At 38.8% G+C, this 17,126-nt stretch overlaps 1 protein-coding gene across 4 annotated transcripts in view; it reads right to left on the bottom strand.

Annotated features, from left to right (window-relative positions):
• Window positions 1-17,126, bottom strand: part of GPHN (gephyrin) — a 642,655-nt gene that overhangs the window by 30,082 nt on the left and 595,447 nt on the right. For all 4 annotated transcript variants that reach the window (XM_023517593.1, XM_023517595.1, XM_023517592.1 and 1 more), the window contains one exon: window positions 4,105-4,192. In XM_023517593.1, coding sequence (XP_023373361.1) covers window positions 4,105-4,192 — 88 coding nt within the window. The remainder of the gene's footprint in view (window positions 1-4,104; window positions 4,193-17,126) is intronic.

Here is a 17,126-nt window from a genome sequence, read left to right on the forward strand (position 1 = left end):
GAGGTTGTTGTGAGCTTTGATGCCACGGCACTCTACCCAGGGTGACAGCTTGAGGCTCTGTCTCACAAAAAAAAAGAAAAAAGAAATTAAAACTAAGAAATTTTTAAAAATTTATTTGTTGGGGGCAGCGTCTGTGGCTCAAAGGGGTAAGGCGCTGGCCCCATATGCTGGAGGTGGTGGGTTCAAACCCAGCCCCGGCCAAAAACTGCAACGATAAAGAAAAAATTTATTTGTTGATTCATTTGAATATGGCAGTGGTGAAGGCACTTCACGTTAACTTCCTTTTTTTCCCCTTTTTTTTTTAAGAGGCAGAGTCTCACTTTGTTGCCCTTGGTAGAGTGCTGTGGTGTCACGGCTCACAGCAACCTCCAGCTCTTGGGCTTAGGCGATTCTCTTGCCTCAAGAGTCCTGAGTAGTTGGGACTACAGGAGCCTGCCACAGTGCCTGGCTATTTTTTTGTTGCAGTTTGGCTGGGCCAGGTTCAAACCCACCACCCTTGGTATATGGGGCGGGCGCCTTACCCATTGAGCCACAGGTGCCGCCCAATGTTAACTTACTTTTTATGCATGGCTTGTAATTTTGAAAATCTCTTTAATATCTAACTTAATAGAAGTCAGTTGGAGCCTCATGTCTGCTGCTTCTGATTTGAGGAGATATCACACATCATTATAATGATGTGCTGGAAAAACCCAAATGCACACTCATGAGAGAAGGAGAATGAGAAAAGAATAAAAAAGGGAGATAAAGTCTTAATATTATTATGAAAATAGTTTTTATCTTGCAGGTCCACTTAAAAGATCTCAAGGGCCTTTACAGACCTGAGGGATTGCTCTTTGTTCTAAAGTAAAGGGTTAGTTTATTCCAGAATATAAAAGAATATATAAAACTTTGAAATAGACTTTTATTTTCCTTGGTGTATGATATTTGTGTCTGAAATGAGGCTGAGAAATAAATTTTACTGAGTTCCCTCAGTTTTGAAGAGCTTATTATTTCTGTGGTGATGATTGATGTCTTCCCTACAATATAGTATTAGCTTTGTTTATTTTGTCTTTAATTATTTAAAAAAATTAAAAGAGCAAAGAACAAACGTCCTCATTTATAAATGAGTGAAGGTTATTTGCAATCATGTTACCTTTTATATTTATTTTCAAACATTTTATCGTTAGGGCCCAATTCATTTTTGGTAATTCTTTTGATTTTACCTTCTAAAGATCAGACTTAAACTGAGAAGAAATAATTTTCAGAATATCTGTTATACCTAAAATTGTCTTTGAAATTTCCTAGGGGGTCCCTCGAACATCCCAGATTTGTTCTTTCATCTTACAAAAAGAAATGCTGAAAATAATTAGGTATGTTTGATGTGTTACTGATATAAAAGTTTTGTGGGGGGAGCTGTCGTACCTGAGAAGAGATGTTCAGTCTGTTAGGTTCATACAGGTAACGTTTTATTAATATAAATGTTTCAGAAGCCATTTGCTTTCTGGGAAGTGCCTAGAGATTTGACAATGCCCTTGCTGTTTTACCCTTAGAGAAGCAAAAACCTGAGACCTAATAGCACTAGTAGAATATTCTGTGTTTGTCCAGTACAGACTAGTGACCACATGAGTCTCCCTGATGATTTGGTGCAAGGGGCTCCAGGTTTTATTTAACACCATTTGTGGCTTAAGTAACGTTTCCTGTCAGTCCTATGGTATAGATGCTCAGAATTTGATTTAAATCAAATCAAATAAACTTCTTACATACCTGAGTTTCTTTTTGTTTTTCTTTTTTATGGCTATACTGCAGAAGTCAGCATCCCTGAGTTTCTGCACTTAAGATTCATGCCTGCTACATAATGCTTCTGATCTTCCCTTAATCCCCTTAACTGGTTCTCAGGTTCATCTCCTGGGCTGAAAGTAGATGTCTTATTTTTTATGCTTTTCTTTCTGCTACTAAGGTACCCTGAAATACTTTTTGCAACTACAACTAGTTGCTTGGCAGGAGTATGCTGTATATACGTTTTATGTCTTTCTTTCTGTTTCTTTATTATCTCATTCCACACAAGGAGGCAGGAGAGACAGTTATGAGCTCCTAAGGAATACTGTGGGAGATCAGATCCTAAATTCTTTTTCTTACCAAATTAAAGGTTTAGTGTAAGTATCTTACCACAGAGAAAATGAAATAAATAAGACCAATATGCTTAACTATATTGGCTTTGTTTACTTGTGAGTAAATCCCTAGGTTAACTGACATCTTTGTTAGCAGTAACAAAGAAAGTTAGATTGAGAAGTTACCACAGTAGAGCTTAGCCTATGTATGCTATAAGCTTATTACTTCTCTAAAAGTACTAGGAAAGACTAATTTTAGTCAGCACAATAGGCATTATCCCACAACTAAGGTAACTGGGACCTAAGATAGATTATATATGAAACAATCTCTGGAAATAACAAATTTAACATTTAAATAGTCCTGGCTTCAGGGTTTGCTCTTGTGATTTCAGAGTACCACAGGCAGTTGGACGGTAATGAAAGTGGACACACTGGAAATTATTTCTTATAGACCTACCACAGCGCAGACTGCAGCCCAAGCCTTTGTGATATCAGGAGAGGTCTGCGGCAGTTTGCTCTACCTGGGGCTAAATTCTGGGAGACTATCAGGGAACACTAACCTAGCAATCTCTCTGCCATAAGGACATCTACCCACACATCAATACTTTCACTTCTGGAGAGAATCTGAGATGCGAGTCTTGGACTGAGATTGTTTCTCTTCCGTGGCTTTTGGCAGCTGAAGTGCTAGTCTGAAAAACCCTAAAACTAAAGTTTGTGAATGGAAGGCAGGCATCCTCTGTTCAGGGTAAAGTTTGTGAATGGAAGGCAGGCATCCTCTGTTCGGGTACTAAAGTCTGATATTTGCTCTCAGAGCCAATAGAGTTCACTGTTCAAAGAGTTAGGTTATAAATTTAGGCAGTTGTATAGCTTGAGAGGACAGAGATTAAGAACAATCATATATATGTTTACTTTAAATTAGATCATATACATATGAGATATCATTTAAATTAAATCAAGCTGTTGGAAAATATGAATTTTAGTAAAAACTGCTATTATGAAAATACTGTAATTTTTCAGTTTCGTCATTAATATAAAATAAAACTTAGAAGGGCTATAGGCTGGCAAAATATTTTGTGATATGAAATGTTGTTGAGCCAAGATATAAGGTTGGTTATTATAGAAAATAATATTTTACTTTAACATTATCCTGTGGACCAAATGTCATCATGGACTAATATATCACATTAAGATATATAAAGCTAGCTTGGTGCCCACTGCTCAGTGGTTAGGTGGCAGGTTTGAACCTGGCCTGGGCTTGCTAAACAATAACAACAACAATGACAACAAGCTGGGCGTTGTGGTGGGTGCTTGTAGTCCCAACTACTTGGGAGGCTGAGGCAAGAGAATCACTTAAGACTATGAGTTTGAGGTTGTTGTGAGCTGTGATGCCATGACACTCTACCCAGGGCAACACAGTGAGACTCTGTCTCAAAAAAAAAAAAGGATATATAAAGTTAATGATACTGAGATATTCAAATTGAAGTTTTCATAGGACTAAGCATTACCATGTGCAAATAATTTTAGTTCAATAATATCATATATACATAGTACATATGTGTATATGTATTTCATTATTATTATTTATCACTTCTAAAAAAAGAGTCAAAGGAATTCCTAATCCTTTTTTTTCCCTGTGAGGAAGTGGAGATAAGGGTTCTTGGTAAGGTTTGAAATATGAGGCGGGGGAGTTTGTCATCTCTGGGAGAAAATATTTAAATACAAGGAAGGATCTTGGAGCTTTGCCTAGGTGGTATATATCATGTATAAAGGAAGTCCTAATATAATAAAATTGAATGAGAAACAAACTACAAGTCTCTAGGGAATAGCAAAAACCATTCTGCAAGTTGTAGGATTCTCCAGGCGGCTCCTGAGGTAAGCTCCCTAACCTAACACACTGCATGGATTTTTACCTTTGTGGAGGCCTGGTTATATACCAGATACCAACCAGACCACAGTTAATCAATCATATGTAAGGCATGACAGTAGGTACATTTGCCTAAGTCCCATATTTTCATACCTTTTCCCCCATGGATACACCCCCTGATGTGATGATGACATCAGCACGACTGATCCCCTCATTCAAGGCATTGAGTAAGTCATCTGGGCTGGAAAAAATAAAGACAAATATATCAACACACAGATTTTAGATACAGTGCCAACTTAGAACTAAACTAACTACCTTCTTCACTGAATAGGCATTAATCAGAATGAACACAGCACTATATTCTGTATGATATGGGAAATAAAAAGGTCTCTGCCTAATGAAAGCATCATTTACTGTGCAGAAAGGACCTTCTAAGTACTGAAGCACAGGCTGCTGGTGCTTTCATGGGGCTTCTTGCTCTAGCAAGGCAGTATAATGAGGGGAGATAGTGAGGTCCTGAGAGATGTCTAACCATCCTGGTTTGCTAGGAATATTCCAAAAGTCAGATGTCCTAGGAAATCCCAAGAAAAACCAGGACACTTGGTCACCATAGGTGTTAGAAAGGCCATATAGGACTCTTTAGAGGAAATGACTTATATAGGGCCCCAAGGAATAAGCTGGATTCTGAGAGGTAGAAAGGAATAGGAAAGGGCTTTACAATCAACGGGATCTGCACTAGCATAGGCTTGGAATAGTAATTATGTCTGTGGTGTTTCTAAATCAGTATGTAAATGGCCTGGCTAGAATGAAGGACTTGGCTGGGAACCACTGGGATAGGTAGGACAGGACATGAGTTGGGAGGACCCTCAAGCCCAAGAATTTGGAGCTCATCTAATGGGAAATGAGGGAGAAGGCCCTTAGAAACATGAAGAGCCAGTAGCTGTTTATTGGGAAAAGAAAGAGTAAAAAAAAGGACAAGGAAAGCAGAGCCATAGGAACAGAGAGGGTAAAAGTATAAGATGAATGTTAAGGATTAAAACTAGGCAGGTTTCTGACTTTACCAGGCCCCAGATGGCACAGGTCAAAGGCCTGGGGAGGAGAAGGAGAGAAATCAAGGGCCTTATCCTCTGAATGATAGAAGAGTTGCAAAGACATAACTTAAGACTGATTAAGTGAGAATAAGCAAGGCTTATGGAAGAACAGGACGGTAGGAAATAGCTGAAAGGGACTACTTTAGTTACATACATACGCTTTAAATACATATAAAGCAATTGACCAGCATGACCTGAACTTGGCATTTCCCTTTAAGTGATGTAGTACACAGAAAAGTATATGTTCAGCCTCCACCCTTGTCACTGAAGTCTTTTTATCTGTGGAGGTGGGAGTGTTTCCCTTTTTACTACCTGACTCTTCCTTTCCCTTTCTTGCCTCTGGACATCTAACATGAACAACTAGAAAGGGAGCAATCCTGACTTCTGACTTTCCAGTTCCTACTTTTAGTCCCTTCTCAGGCCCGGCTGTATTCTTGCTTTTGAGTGCCACGAGATAACCCTATATCCTCCTCAAAATCTCTCCTTGGCTTATGCAAACTTCAGAAGATTTTTGTTAACTTGAACCCAAATGATCTCTCAATGAGATGGCAGGTATCTCTCATGATAGTGCAGTTTATTCCTTTACCTTAATGCCTTAATTGATGAGAGAGAAAAAAGAAAAGTGAAACTCCAGATGTCATGATTTGTAACTAGGATAACATTTCAGTTGTTATCCCAGCATGAATGAAGTAAGAAGTTCTTGAGACCCAAGACACACTACCTTCACAGGCTTTACAAGAGAGAAGCTAGTAGGGAGGGGACACAAACTCTGTAGTCAAACTGCTCGGCTTAAATCCTGGTTCCACCATTTGCTAGATATGTAAGCTCAGACAAGTTGCTTAAACTCTCTTTGCTTTAGTTTTCCATATGTAAAGCAGGGATTATAGGGTTGTCAGGGGGATTAAATGATATAGCACATATAAAATACTTGGAATCATACCTGGAACAAACTAAGTTTTCAAGAAAGGTTAGTTGCCATTTTTATTACTATTGTGCTATCTGTACAGAAGTTAATCGTACAAACATACCTGGCAACCTAGCAAAGTTTGGCTTTAGCATGCTTTACAGTTTTTATTCTGTAGAATATTGATTACTAAGAAAGAAGAAAATCATAGATTGGGATTTAAATACATCCACAGAGCTACAGGGTCTAAACAGCAAAGTAGGCCTGGTTCCAGCCTGAATGAGGTTCTCGTACAGGATCTGGGTAAAATTCTCCTTTTCATGTAGCACTGGCCTGTCCATAAGTATTCTAGGGGTTGCTCTGGCTTTGGAACACAAGCTCCCAAGGGGAAGGGAGAAAAGTAAAACTTTAAAAATTGGCTCATGTGCTGTGGGAGGCTGAGGCAGGTAGATTGACTGAGCTCATGGTTTCGAGACCAGCCTGAGCCAGAGCAAGCCCCTGTCTCTAAAAATAGCTGGGCGTTGTGGTGAGTGCCTGTAGTCCCAGCTATTTGGGAGGCTGAGGCAAAAGAATTGCTTGAGCCCAAGAGTTTGAGGTTGCTGTGAGCTATGATGCCACAGTGCTCTACTGAGGGCGACAAAGTGAGACTGTCTCAAAAAAAAAAGGCTCATGTGAGGTGCAGCCAACCAACATAGGGACCTATCAAAGTCATTCAGTTGATTGCTTAGGCAGCCAAAAGGAAAAAAAAGTATTCATTTATGGTAAACAAAACATTAGGAACTTAAAGAAAAAAAATCCCTGACATAAATTCTGAAGTTAAACTGGTTAGGCAAACATCTAAGAAGAATTATATTGAATAATAGATATATTTAAAGTATTTTTGAATTAAGTATTTTAAACACATTTCTCATTAATACCTTTCATTTTTCTTTAAGAAAAAAGAGAGGCTGGGCACCTGCAGCTCAGTGGTTAGGGTGCCAGCCATATGCTCCAGGGCTGGTGGATTTGAACCTGGCCCATGGCTAGCCAAATAACAACAACAAAAATAGGTGGGCGTTGTGGCAGGTGTCTGTAGTCCCAGCTACTAGTAAGGCTGAGGCAAGAGGATCCCTTGAGACTAAGAGTTGGAGGTTGCTGTGAGCTATGACGCAATAGTACTCTACTCAGGGTGACAAAGTGAAACTCTGTCTCAATTACAAAAACAAACAAACAGAAAACAGAAAAAAGACAGAAAATTATTCAAGTTGTGTTGAAATACTATACAAATACACGTGATGGGTTCCTGATGCCCAGAGTTCTGGGCTCCTTAAATAGAGGAACAGACAATGAGTATTATCAACAAAACGTGATTTTTTTCCAAGTACAAAGAGATGTTAACTAATTTCATCAATCTTACAATATGTAATGCACATCGTATGTTGAAATCTATAGGATTGTCACAGCTGTGGGAAACACAGCATCCATGACACACACAGCATCACAGTGTTCATCTTTGTAGGTGGATAATCTGGGACAGGCTAGCTGATAACTGCAAAGAAAAGTACTTTTCAGTGAATTTTTTTTTGTTTACTCATTATGTTTATGTTTTCTGGGAAATATTTTTTTCTTATTTCATAAAACTGTGGTCATCAACTGTACATATAAAATTTTCTAATTTGTAGAAATAAATTAAAAGAGGTTTGGTTTCCAATCCTTACTGCAAGTTATCATGTTTTAAAGAACAGGCTCAATGCTGCTTTATGCTCTGTGGCTAAATCCAGAAAACCAATGAATCCCGAAGTGCAAAAGATCGTCTCGTCCCGTAACAGGGCTGGGTCCCGGAGCCCATTATTTGGGCCTACCCTTCTCTATCCTCCTTTGTCCTTCTCTGACTCTACTTTCTGTTGGACATTTCTGATGTCTGGAGATCTAGTTAGACATCATGGCTGACTAGAGAGACAGTATAAACGTGTAATAGTGAGAGGATTTATAACTTCATTCATGTTGGATGCTGTAACTTGATTTACTTCACAATCTGTAAGGTAGGCTAAACAGGTATCCTTACTTCCATTTTAAGAAAAGGTAAATGATATTCAGAGAGGCAAAGTAGCATATTAAAGTCTGTAGAGCTCTAAGTGGCAGAGCTCAGACCACAACTTTTGGCTTCTCACTAAATGTTTGTTCTATTCCCTGTACAATCAGAAGTGATTATATAGTTGTTTTGTTCAGGAATGTCATAGAAGGAAAATTCTCACAGGAGAATCTTGCACAAAAGCCATCAAAAATAGAGAATGCTGAGGCAACAGGTGTGGATTAGTCTGGGATTACCAGCAAAAGAACGAATGTGTGTACATGTTAGTACAGTTCTGGGGAAAGAAACAAAGATGATTCTGAATCTTATTAAATAAGGTCACTAAATCAGAAATGCCCGAATTCAAATCAAAAGTTTGTTTATTATATCGCAAACCAGAAGCAGTACAGTTAATCAGAGTACACATTTAAACTGTCAATACAGTTTTGTCACCTAAACAGTAGCTTGTTTATGCCGGCAGTGAAGAAGCCTGGAAAGTAAGTGGCAATAATTGCAAAAGGTGTTTTCCACAGCTTGGTGAGAATTGAATATTTTTCCTTGCAAGAAGTGGTTCAAAGCCTGGAAGAAATGGTAGTCAGTTGGTACAAGATCTGGTGAATACAGTGGATGACAGCAGGGCTGTCTGTGTGACCTGTGGTCGAGTGTTGTCTTACAAGAGGATTGGCCCTGTCTCTATTGACCAATCTGGCTGTTTAATCGCAAGTACCCTTATCACTTCATCTAGTTGGCTGCTGTGACATCTGCTGTAATCAACTGACGAGTTTTCATGAAGCTGTTGTGGACAATACCAGCACAGGACCACCAAATAGACACTATTAGCTTTGCTTGATGAATATTTGGTTTTGGGTTGTGTTTCAGCACTTCATCCAACCACTGTGCCAAATGCTTGCAATTATAGAAAGAAACCACTTTTCATCACATGTAACAATATGGTATAGAAATGGTTCACCTTTATGTTGTGACAGCAAAGAAAGGGATGCTTTGAGAAATTTGTTTTCTAACACTTATGTAATCTGCGTAACCCATCTATCTATTCAGCTGCTTTACCTTGCTGATTTGTTTCCAATGGTCCAATATTGTTGGAATGGAAACGTCAAACCTTGCTGCTAATTCCCAGAGACATTGAGATGGATTTGCTTCCACTGCAGCTTTTAGCTCATCATTATTCACCTTGATCTCAGGTGACCCACGTGGTTCATTTTCTTTTCTTTTTTTTTTTTTTGTAGAATCAGAGTCTCACTTTTTCGCCCTTGGTAAGGTGCAGCAGAGTCGCTCCAGCATCCTCCAACTCCTGGGCTTAGGCGATTCTTCTGCCTCAGCCTCCCGAGTAGCTGGGACTACAGGCGCCCGCCACAACGCCCAGCTATTTTTTGTTGCAGTTTGGCCGGGGCTGGGTTTGAACCCGCCACCCTCAGTATATGGGGCGGGCGCCCTACTGACTGAGCCACAGGCGCCTCCCTGGTTCATTTTCAATATTAAAATCATCATAATGGAATTTCTCAAACCATCAACATATTGTGTGCTCATTAGCACATCCTTCCCAAACACTTTGTTGATATTTCAAGCTGTCTATGCTGCATTGGTTCCAATAATGGAACTTATATTGGAAAATAACATAAATCTTTGGCTGGGAGTAGTGGGTCACGCCTGTGATCCTAACAGTGGATCGCCTGAGCTCAGGATTTTGAGACCAGCCTGAGTCCTAGCTGGTCTCGAGCTGGGACTGTAGGCACCCAAAATGCCCAGCTAGTTTTTCCATTTTATATAGAAAAATTCTATAAACACAGAAGGCCCCATCTCTACTAAAAATGGAAAAACTAGCTGGGCATTGTGGTCAGTAACTGTAATCCAGCTACTTGGGAGGATGAGGTTAGAGGATTTCTTGAGCCCAAGAGTTTGAGGTTGCTGTGAGCTAGGACATCACAGCACCACACCCAGGGGGACAGAGTGAGTCTCTGTCTCAGAAAAAAAAAGAAAGAAAATAACATAATTTTTTTGTCTTATCCATGATTTCACAAAAATTGACCTAAAAACATCTGAAAAATTATTACAAGCTAAAAGATGTGTTTGAAAGAATGAGGATGGACAATAAAATAAAATATGAAGTGTCAAAGTGAAATATCAAAGGTATCAACTGTCAAACTTAGTATTCAAGGAAATCGGACATTTTATACTTAATAACCTAAAATACATTCACATGGAAACTGAGATTTTGATTAAACATAATTTAAGGTCTTGTCCACAAGTCATAAATCTCTTTATTTTTTATGATTCATATTATATTTTCAATGATAAAACATTTCCAACATAATAAATAGTGTAACACACATCCATGTAGTCATCTCTCAGAGTTGACAAATGGTAATATTTTTGTATGTTTACTTCATATTTTCTCCCTCAGACTTTTAACAAATAAAAACTGAGTTTTGCTTTCTAAGACTGAAATGTTACTCTGAATATTGATATGATGAAATGTAAAAGAAAGATTATAATCATGAATATATTAGAAAGAAAACAGTCATGATTTTCTCAGTTTTGCTAAATAGAGCACAATATATTAATTTTCCTAGGTAGAGGAGACTAAAACTATAAAACATTATAATCTGACTTTATAGTATTTAAGAAAACAACTTCCTATATATAAGATCAATTGATAGTTAAGACACAAAATTAATGACAATAATACTTATGTTGTAAAAACAACAATACATTTTTACACCCATGTGCTAATCTTTTTTTTTTTTTTTGAGACAGAGCCTCAAGCTATTCCCCTGGGCAGAGTGCTGTGGCATCACAGCTCACAGCAACCTCCAACTCCTGGGCTCAAGTGAGTCTCCTGCCTCTGCCTCCCAAGTAGCTGGGAACCACAGGCACCCACCACAGCGCCAGGCTATTTTTTGGTTGCAGCCATCATTGCTGTTTGGTGGGACTGGGATGGATTTGAAGCCGCCAGCTCAGGTGTATGTGGCTGGTGCCTTAGCCTCTTGAGCCACAGGTGCCAAGCCCCATATGTTAATCTTACAATTCTGTGAGGCAGGCAAGATAAGAGAAGACACTACGGTTCTGACAGGGACAGGTTCAAGGCCACCTTTGTGTTTTTTTCTATTTTTCCAAACTACAGTAACATTCACACTGTGACAGACACTTTCTTATACATAGTATACTGTCAGATAAAAGCTATTTGTTAGTATTCATAGCTATTTGTCTTTGTTCTTATAAAATGTGAAATATTTTCTCACCACTGCCACTAGAGGGGCTGTTGGATTAAGAAGAAAAGTTTTCTAGGTATACAGACCAGTAGCCTCTCTTTCTTCAGAGTGGTGGATCTTAAAGGGATATTGTGATGTCATTTAAATCTTTCTTCATTAACAACTGCAGTTTTAATTAGATTTAGATGGTTAATTACCATTTCTTAAAGATAATTCTAATACTAGCAAGAATCTTAATTCACTAACACTTTCTATTCATTTTCATTTGAACTATTAAGTACCTGACCCCTTTTTTTCTTAGAGTATCAATATCATAGGAAAACATACTATAAGACAGTTGCTTAAAATGTAATGTAACTGAAGATAGAACTGTTAATTGAAGACCTGAATGTTATAAAGTCTAGAATCTGGTTTCACTTCTACTAACTAACTAGATGATCCTGAAAAATTATCATCTTTTTCTGAGTTTTATTCCCCTTAGTTGTAAAATGAGGACACTTGGCTTAGTCATTTCCATTTCTAAAATTCACTGATTCTAAGAACTTGTGACTGGTTGGGATCCAGTTCAAGCACAAAAGCATCATTTTTAAGTTGACCCATCAGGGAAAGCCCAGTCTTTACAATTGAATAGTCCAGAAAGCATAGAGGCTTTTTGTTTGTTCTTTATTAGAAGACTGGCAGCTTGTCATTGGTGCTCTGACATTTCAGAAGTTAAGACTTCTGTGCCTTTTACCACTAGTAATTCTCTCTCCAGGAGACTCCATTCACATCAGATCCCAAGTACCCTAGCAGCTCCCTGATCCCTGAAAGTGAACAGAATTCTTAGTAGACAAAGGAAAATACCAGCAGTCTAAGAAGAAAGACATGGAAGGGGGAAGAATAAGCACACTACTTAGGACAGCTCCTAGTGAAATAAAACTCCTGGAGGAATAGATAATTTGAAGAATAACGATAACAATTAAACCACTTAAAGAAATTGAATTATGACATTAAAGGAGTATTCTGTAACAAAAACCATCATTTTCAAATTTAGTAATGAAGATGAGTGTAGTACCTGTTGAAAATTTACTTAGTGGCCTTGAAAATAAAGTGGTAGAAATATCTCCAAGAATTGTACAAAGTATAAGAAGATGAAAGTCTTGCAGGAAAATAATAAGAAACCTGGAGGGCAGAACAGAGACTGACAGATTAACAACAGAATTCCACAAAGAGAGAAAGGAATAGATAGAGGAAGACAAGAGGAAAATTTTGTTTATTTGAAAGGAGTTGGGTTCGGAGATAGAAAAAGTTAACTGAGTTCCAGGCAAGATTGTTGAAAAAAACGCAAACTGAATCATGTCCTGGTAACTTTTTTAATTTCAAGGACAAAGAGAAAAGTTTACAAATTGCCAGACAGGAAGATTGGATTACTTTCCTTCCTAGTGAAGGAAAAATAATACTGGCTTTTTAGTTCTTACCTACAATATTGAAAACTAGAAAACAGCAAATTAACATCAACATATCTCTGAGAAAGAAGGCACAGAACCTTCAAAACTTATACTCAGTTAGAAAACATTTACGTCAGAATAGAAGAATGGTATTTGTGAAAACGCAAAGATTCAGATAACAAGTCATCAAGTAATGTTTTAGAAAAATGATTGTATATAGAAAAGTGAATTAGAAAAAAAAACTTCCAGATAGTAGGAAGATGGAAGAGGGAAACAGTAGTGAAGTGTACACACACACACACACACACACACACACACTCGTCCAGAAAATATGTAGCTAAATCTAAATGGACAATGACCGAACAAGCTGAGGAAGTATAATTATGTAATAAATAAGGATTCTCACAGTTGTAGAAATACACTGCAAAAGAAATCTCAATAATAGTCTAGAATTTTTTTTTTTTTTTTTGAGACAGAGCCTCAAGCTTTCCCCCTGGGTAGAGTGCTGTGGCATAATAGCTCACAGCAACCTCCAACTCCTGGGCTCAAGCGAGTCTCCTGCCTTAGCCTCCCAAGTAGCTGGGACCACAGGCTCCTGCCACAACGCCGGCCATTTTTTGGTTGCAGCCGTCATTGTTGTTTTGGCAGGTCCAGGCTGGATTTGAACCCGCCACCTTAGGTGTATGTGGCTGGCGCCTTAGCCACTTGAGCCACAGGCGCTGAGCCAATAGTCTAGAATTAAAAGTTCTAGCTCCATTATCTAAAAGCTGGGGGGATGGAAGGAGCTAGGGGAGGTATAAGTATTATAAGGTCTCGTCATATTGGTATAGGGGTCTGTCAGAGATACGGAATGTCTTATAAGAGGGATATAGTTAACGCTTTCTTTTCATGTAATAGTAGAGAAATATATATTTGATTATGAGTACCAGAATTAGAAGAAAAACATGAGGGGAATAGTAAGGTATAGTACAACTTTCAAAATAATAAGGGAATAGGACTGGGCGTGGTGGCTCATGCCTGTAATCCCAGTACTCTGGGCGGTGAAGGCAAGTAGAGAGCCTGAGCAAGAGACCACATCTCTATTGAAAATAGAAAAACTAGCCAGGCATTGTGGTGCGTGCCTGTTAAGTCCCAGCTACTTGGGAGACTGAGACAAGAGGATCACTTGTGCTCAAGAGTTTGAGGTTCTTGTGAACTATGAAGCCACAACACTGTCCCTAGGGCAATGCTGTGAGATTCTGTCTCAAAAAACAAACAAACAAACAAACAAACAAACAAGAAAACCAAAACCAAATTCTATTTTAATGTTACTTATAAGGGATATATTTAAAGAGATGAAGGACTGATAACAATGGATAGGGCAAAAAGTCACCAAGCAAATGTTAATAAGCAAAAAAGAAGACTGGCAATATTAATGTCAAAATGGGATTTAAAGTTGAGATAACTTAAATGGATAAAGAGAGGCAACAAACTGTGATAAAAGACAAATTTTAAAGATGACACAGTAGTATATAACTGTCTCCCAAAACAGGTTCTCAATTCTTTCCAGGCTTCATGATTGATCTGCCAAATCCTTACACCTTGTTGGCACTCAGTAAATGAACTGAATGAACCATGATTTCAAGTCAATCCTCCATGGTAGCTTTGGGAACGAATAGGTTTAGTTATTACAACTATAATAATATGATGAACAAATAATACTGTCTGGGGATAGAGGAGAAGATACTAGTTAACATTTACATAACCAGTGGTGGCTCATGTCTGTAATCTTAGTACTCTGGGAGGCCGAGGCAGGTAGATTGCTTGAGCTCAGGAGTTGGAGACTTAACCTCAGCGAGAGTAAGAACCTGTCTCTACTAAAAACAGAAGAAAAGAAAAAGGGGCAGCACCTGTGGCTCAGTGGATAGGGTGCCAGCCCCATATCCAGGTTGAACCCGGCCCTGGCCAAACTGCAATAAAAAATGGCCAGGCATTGTGGCGGGCACCTGTAGTCCCAGCTACTAGGGAGGCAAAAGAATCATCTAAGCCTAGGAGTTGGAGGTTGCTGTGAGCTGTGATGCCACAGCACTCTACCAAGGGCAGCAAAAAAAAAAAAAAAGAAAAAGAAAGAAAAAGAAAAACTGGCTGGACATGGTAGCTGAAGCCAGTAGTCCCAGCTACTTGGGAGGCTGAGGTAAGAGGATCACTTGAGTCCAAGAGTTTGAAGTTGTTGTGAGCTGTGACCCCATAGCACTCTACCCTGTGTGATAGAGACTCTGTCTCCAATATATATATATCTATACATACATATATATATATATGTATATATTTTATATAACCATAAATAGTACTTTCTTTGAGAAGGAACTAAAGTGAAACATGATTCATGATTGTGTATTCAAATATCTGAAAGGCTGTCATGTAGAAGAGGGAGTCAACTTATCTATACTCTGTTTTGCTACGTAAAATGTGCTCGTGAGTATAATGCACACCCATGCTTTTGGCCCGAACATTCAGGAAAGTGCCCCTTCTGAAAGTGGTCAGCTCTTGGTGGGAAAGACACAGTTGGAGAGGGCTAACACCCCCTGTAAATGTGCAGATCATACTATCCTCCTGCAGCTGCCTGCTCTGTGAAGGCTGCCCCTTTTCTCTCTTCTGAGAGTCCTTCCCTCCCTGCCATATTGGGGACCATGGCTGAGATGGCCATGGGCACAGTCAGTGGGGGAAAGCTTCTGAGGCCACTTGGCCTGGGGCAGTCAGTGGGTCCCTAGGGCCTGTGGAGGGTTCCCAGTTCCCTCCATGTGCAGGGCCTTGGCCCTTGGCTCTCAACCTGCATGGTCTTGGCCTGAGTTGGTAGCCCTACCACCAGCCCTCCCCTAATCTTGGTGCTAGGTGGAGGCCACTCCTGCCCGTTCCCACCAGATCCTGGATCCTCCCAGCCTGGAACCCCATGTACCTAGGAGGCCCAGTTCAACTCCTAAGCTGTACTGTCCAGTCTAATGCATATCTTTATTTTTCCCTCAAAAATTTGGGCAAAAAAGTGTGTATTATACATGGCAAAATGTAGTATTTGGTATTGTTTCATAGGACAGAATCAGGAGTAATGGATGGAGAAAGGAGAAAGACTAGCTCGGTGTTAGGGAAAAAATATTTACTATAATAGCCATTAGACAATAGAATGTGCTGCCTCATAAGGCAATGAACGTGGCTTTCTCAAAACTATATTTACTAATCAATTTCTATGAAGGAAGAGAATATATCTGGAGGGTATGACATCTTTTGAACATTGTATCTTTTCAGATTTCACTCTGATTGCTTTGGGAGCCCAATTCCAGTTAAGACTTTTTTGCTTTTTAAAATTTGCATCTGCCTTAAATTACTATAATTGTAATTCTGGGAAAATTCTTTTTGCTTTACCATGTAGTCTGCTATGAAATTCAAAACTGAGACAGAGCCTTTACCCAAGTTTAGTATTTATGAGTTTCAGAATATTCAGAATGCAAATGCATTTTTACTTAAAAATATTTAATATAAACACACAGATGGACAGCAGCTGCTAATTAGTTTCCTATGTCATCTGTTATAACAACTGTAAACTGTATCATTTTAAGATGAATGAAGATGACAGTCAGATGGTGAGAAAAAATTCTAGGTCTTGTAGATTAAGAAATAGTGGCAATTAACCATACCAAGATAATACAAAATAGTTTGGGACATACATTAATCACATCCTAATTCCTTTAGAAGTCAAGGATAAACTCAACTATAAATATTTTCTGGGTGTCTATTTCATTTATGGAATCAAACTATATGGTACAGATAGCCATCATTTTGACACCTGGGTATTCTGGCACTATGAAGTCACAGAAGGAAAAAAGAAAGCATAGTCCTTGCCTTTAAGTTTATGAACTAGTGCAGAAAACATGATAAAATTTTAGGAGAATGAGTGAAATAAGTAATGACATTAATATCATCCAATTTAAATACATTAATTAAAATAAAAATGTACAAGGGTGGTCCAGAAAGTATATAGCTATATAATATGAAGAAACAGAGATTCGCGTGGTTGGATACTTCCTGGAAAGCCCTTGTGTATAAGGAGAAATGATATGAATGATGAGTGGGACAGAATGCTCAAAATTAGTTTAAGATAATTAGGAAAGGATTTCTGAAAGATAATACCTTTATGTGGTTAGGGTAGGAAAACAATTTAGAAAGCTACAGTAATACCTAGAGGTTATTCTTAGAAGAAATATAAGCATCACCTGTAATAGCTACTCTCAGGATTAAGAAAGGCAACTGTAATAGCCACTACAAAAGCCTGTCATTGAAAGAGAGGAAGCTTGGTGCCTGTGGCTCAAGCGGCTAAGGCGCCAGCCACATACACCTAAGGTGACGGGTTCGAATCCCCAGCCCGGGCCCGCCAAACAACAATGATGGCTGCAACCAAAAAAAAAAAAAATGGCCAGGCGTTGTGGTGGGCGCCTGTGGTCC

This window comes from Otolemur garnettii, unplaced genomic scaffold, assembly GCF_000181295.1.
Source record: "Otolemur garnettii isolate 467f Iridium unplaced genomic scaffold, OtoGar3 scaffold00115, whole genome shotgun sequence".
NCBI classification, from domain to species: Eukaryota; Metazoa; Chordata; class Mammalia; order Primates; family Galagidae; genus Otolemur; species Otolemur garnettii.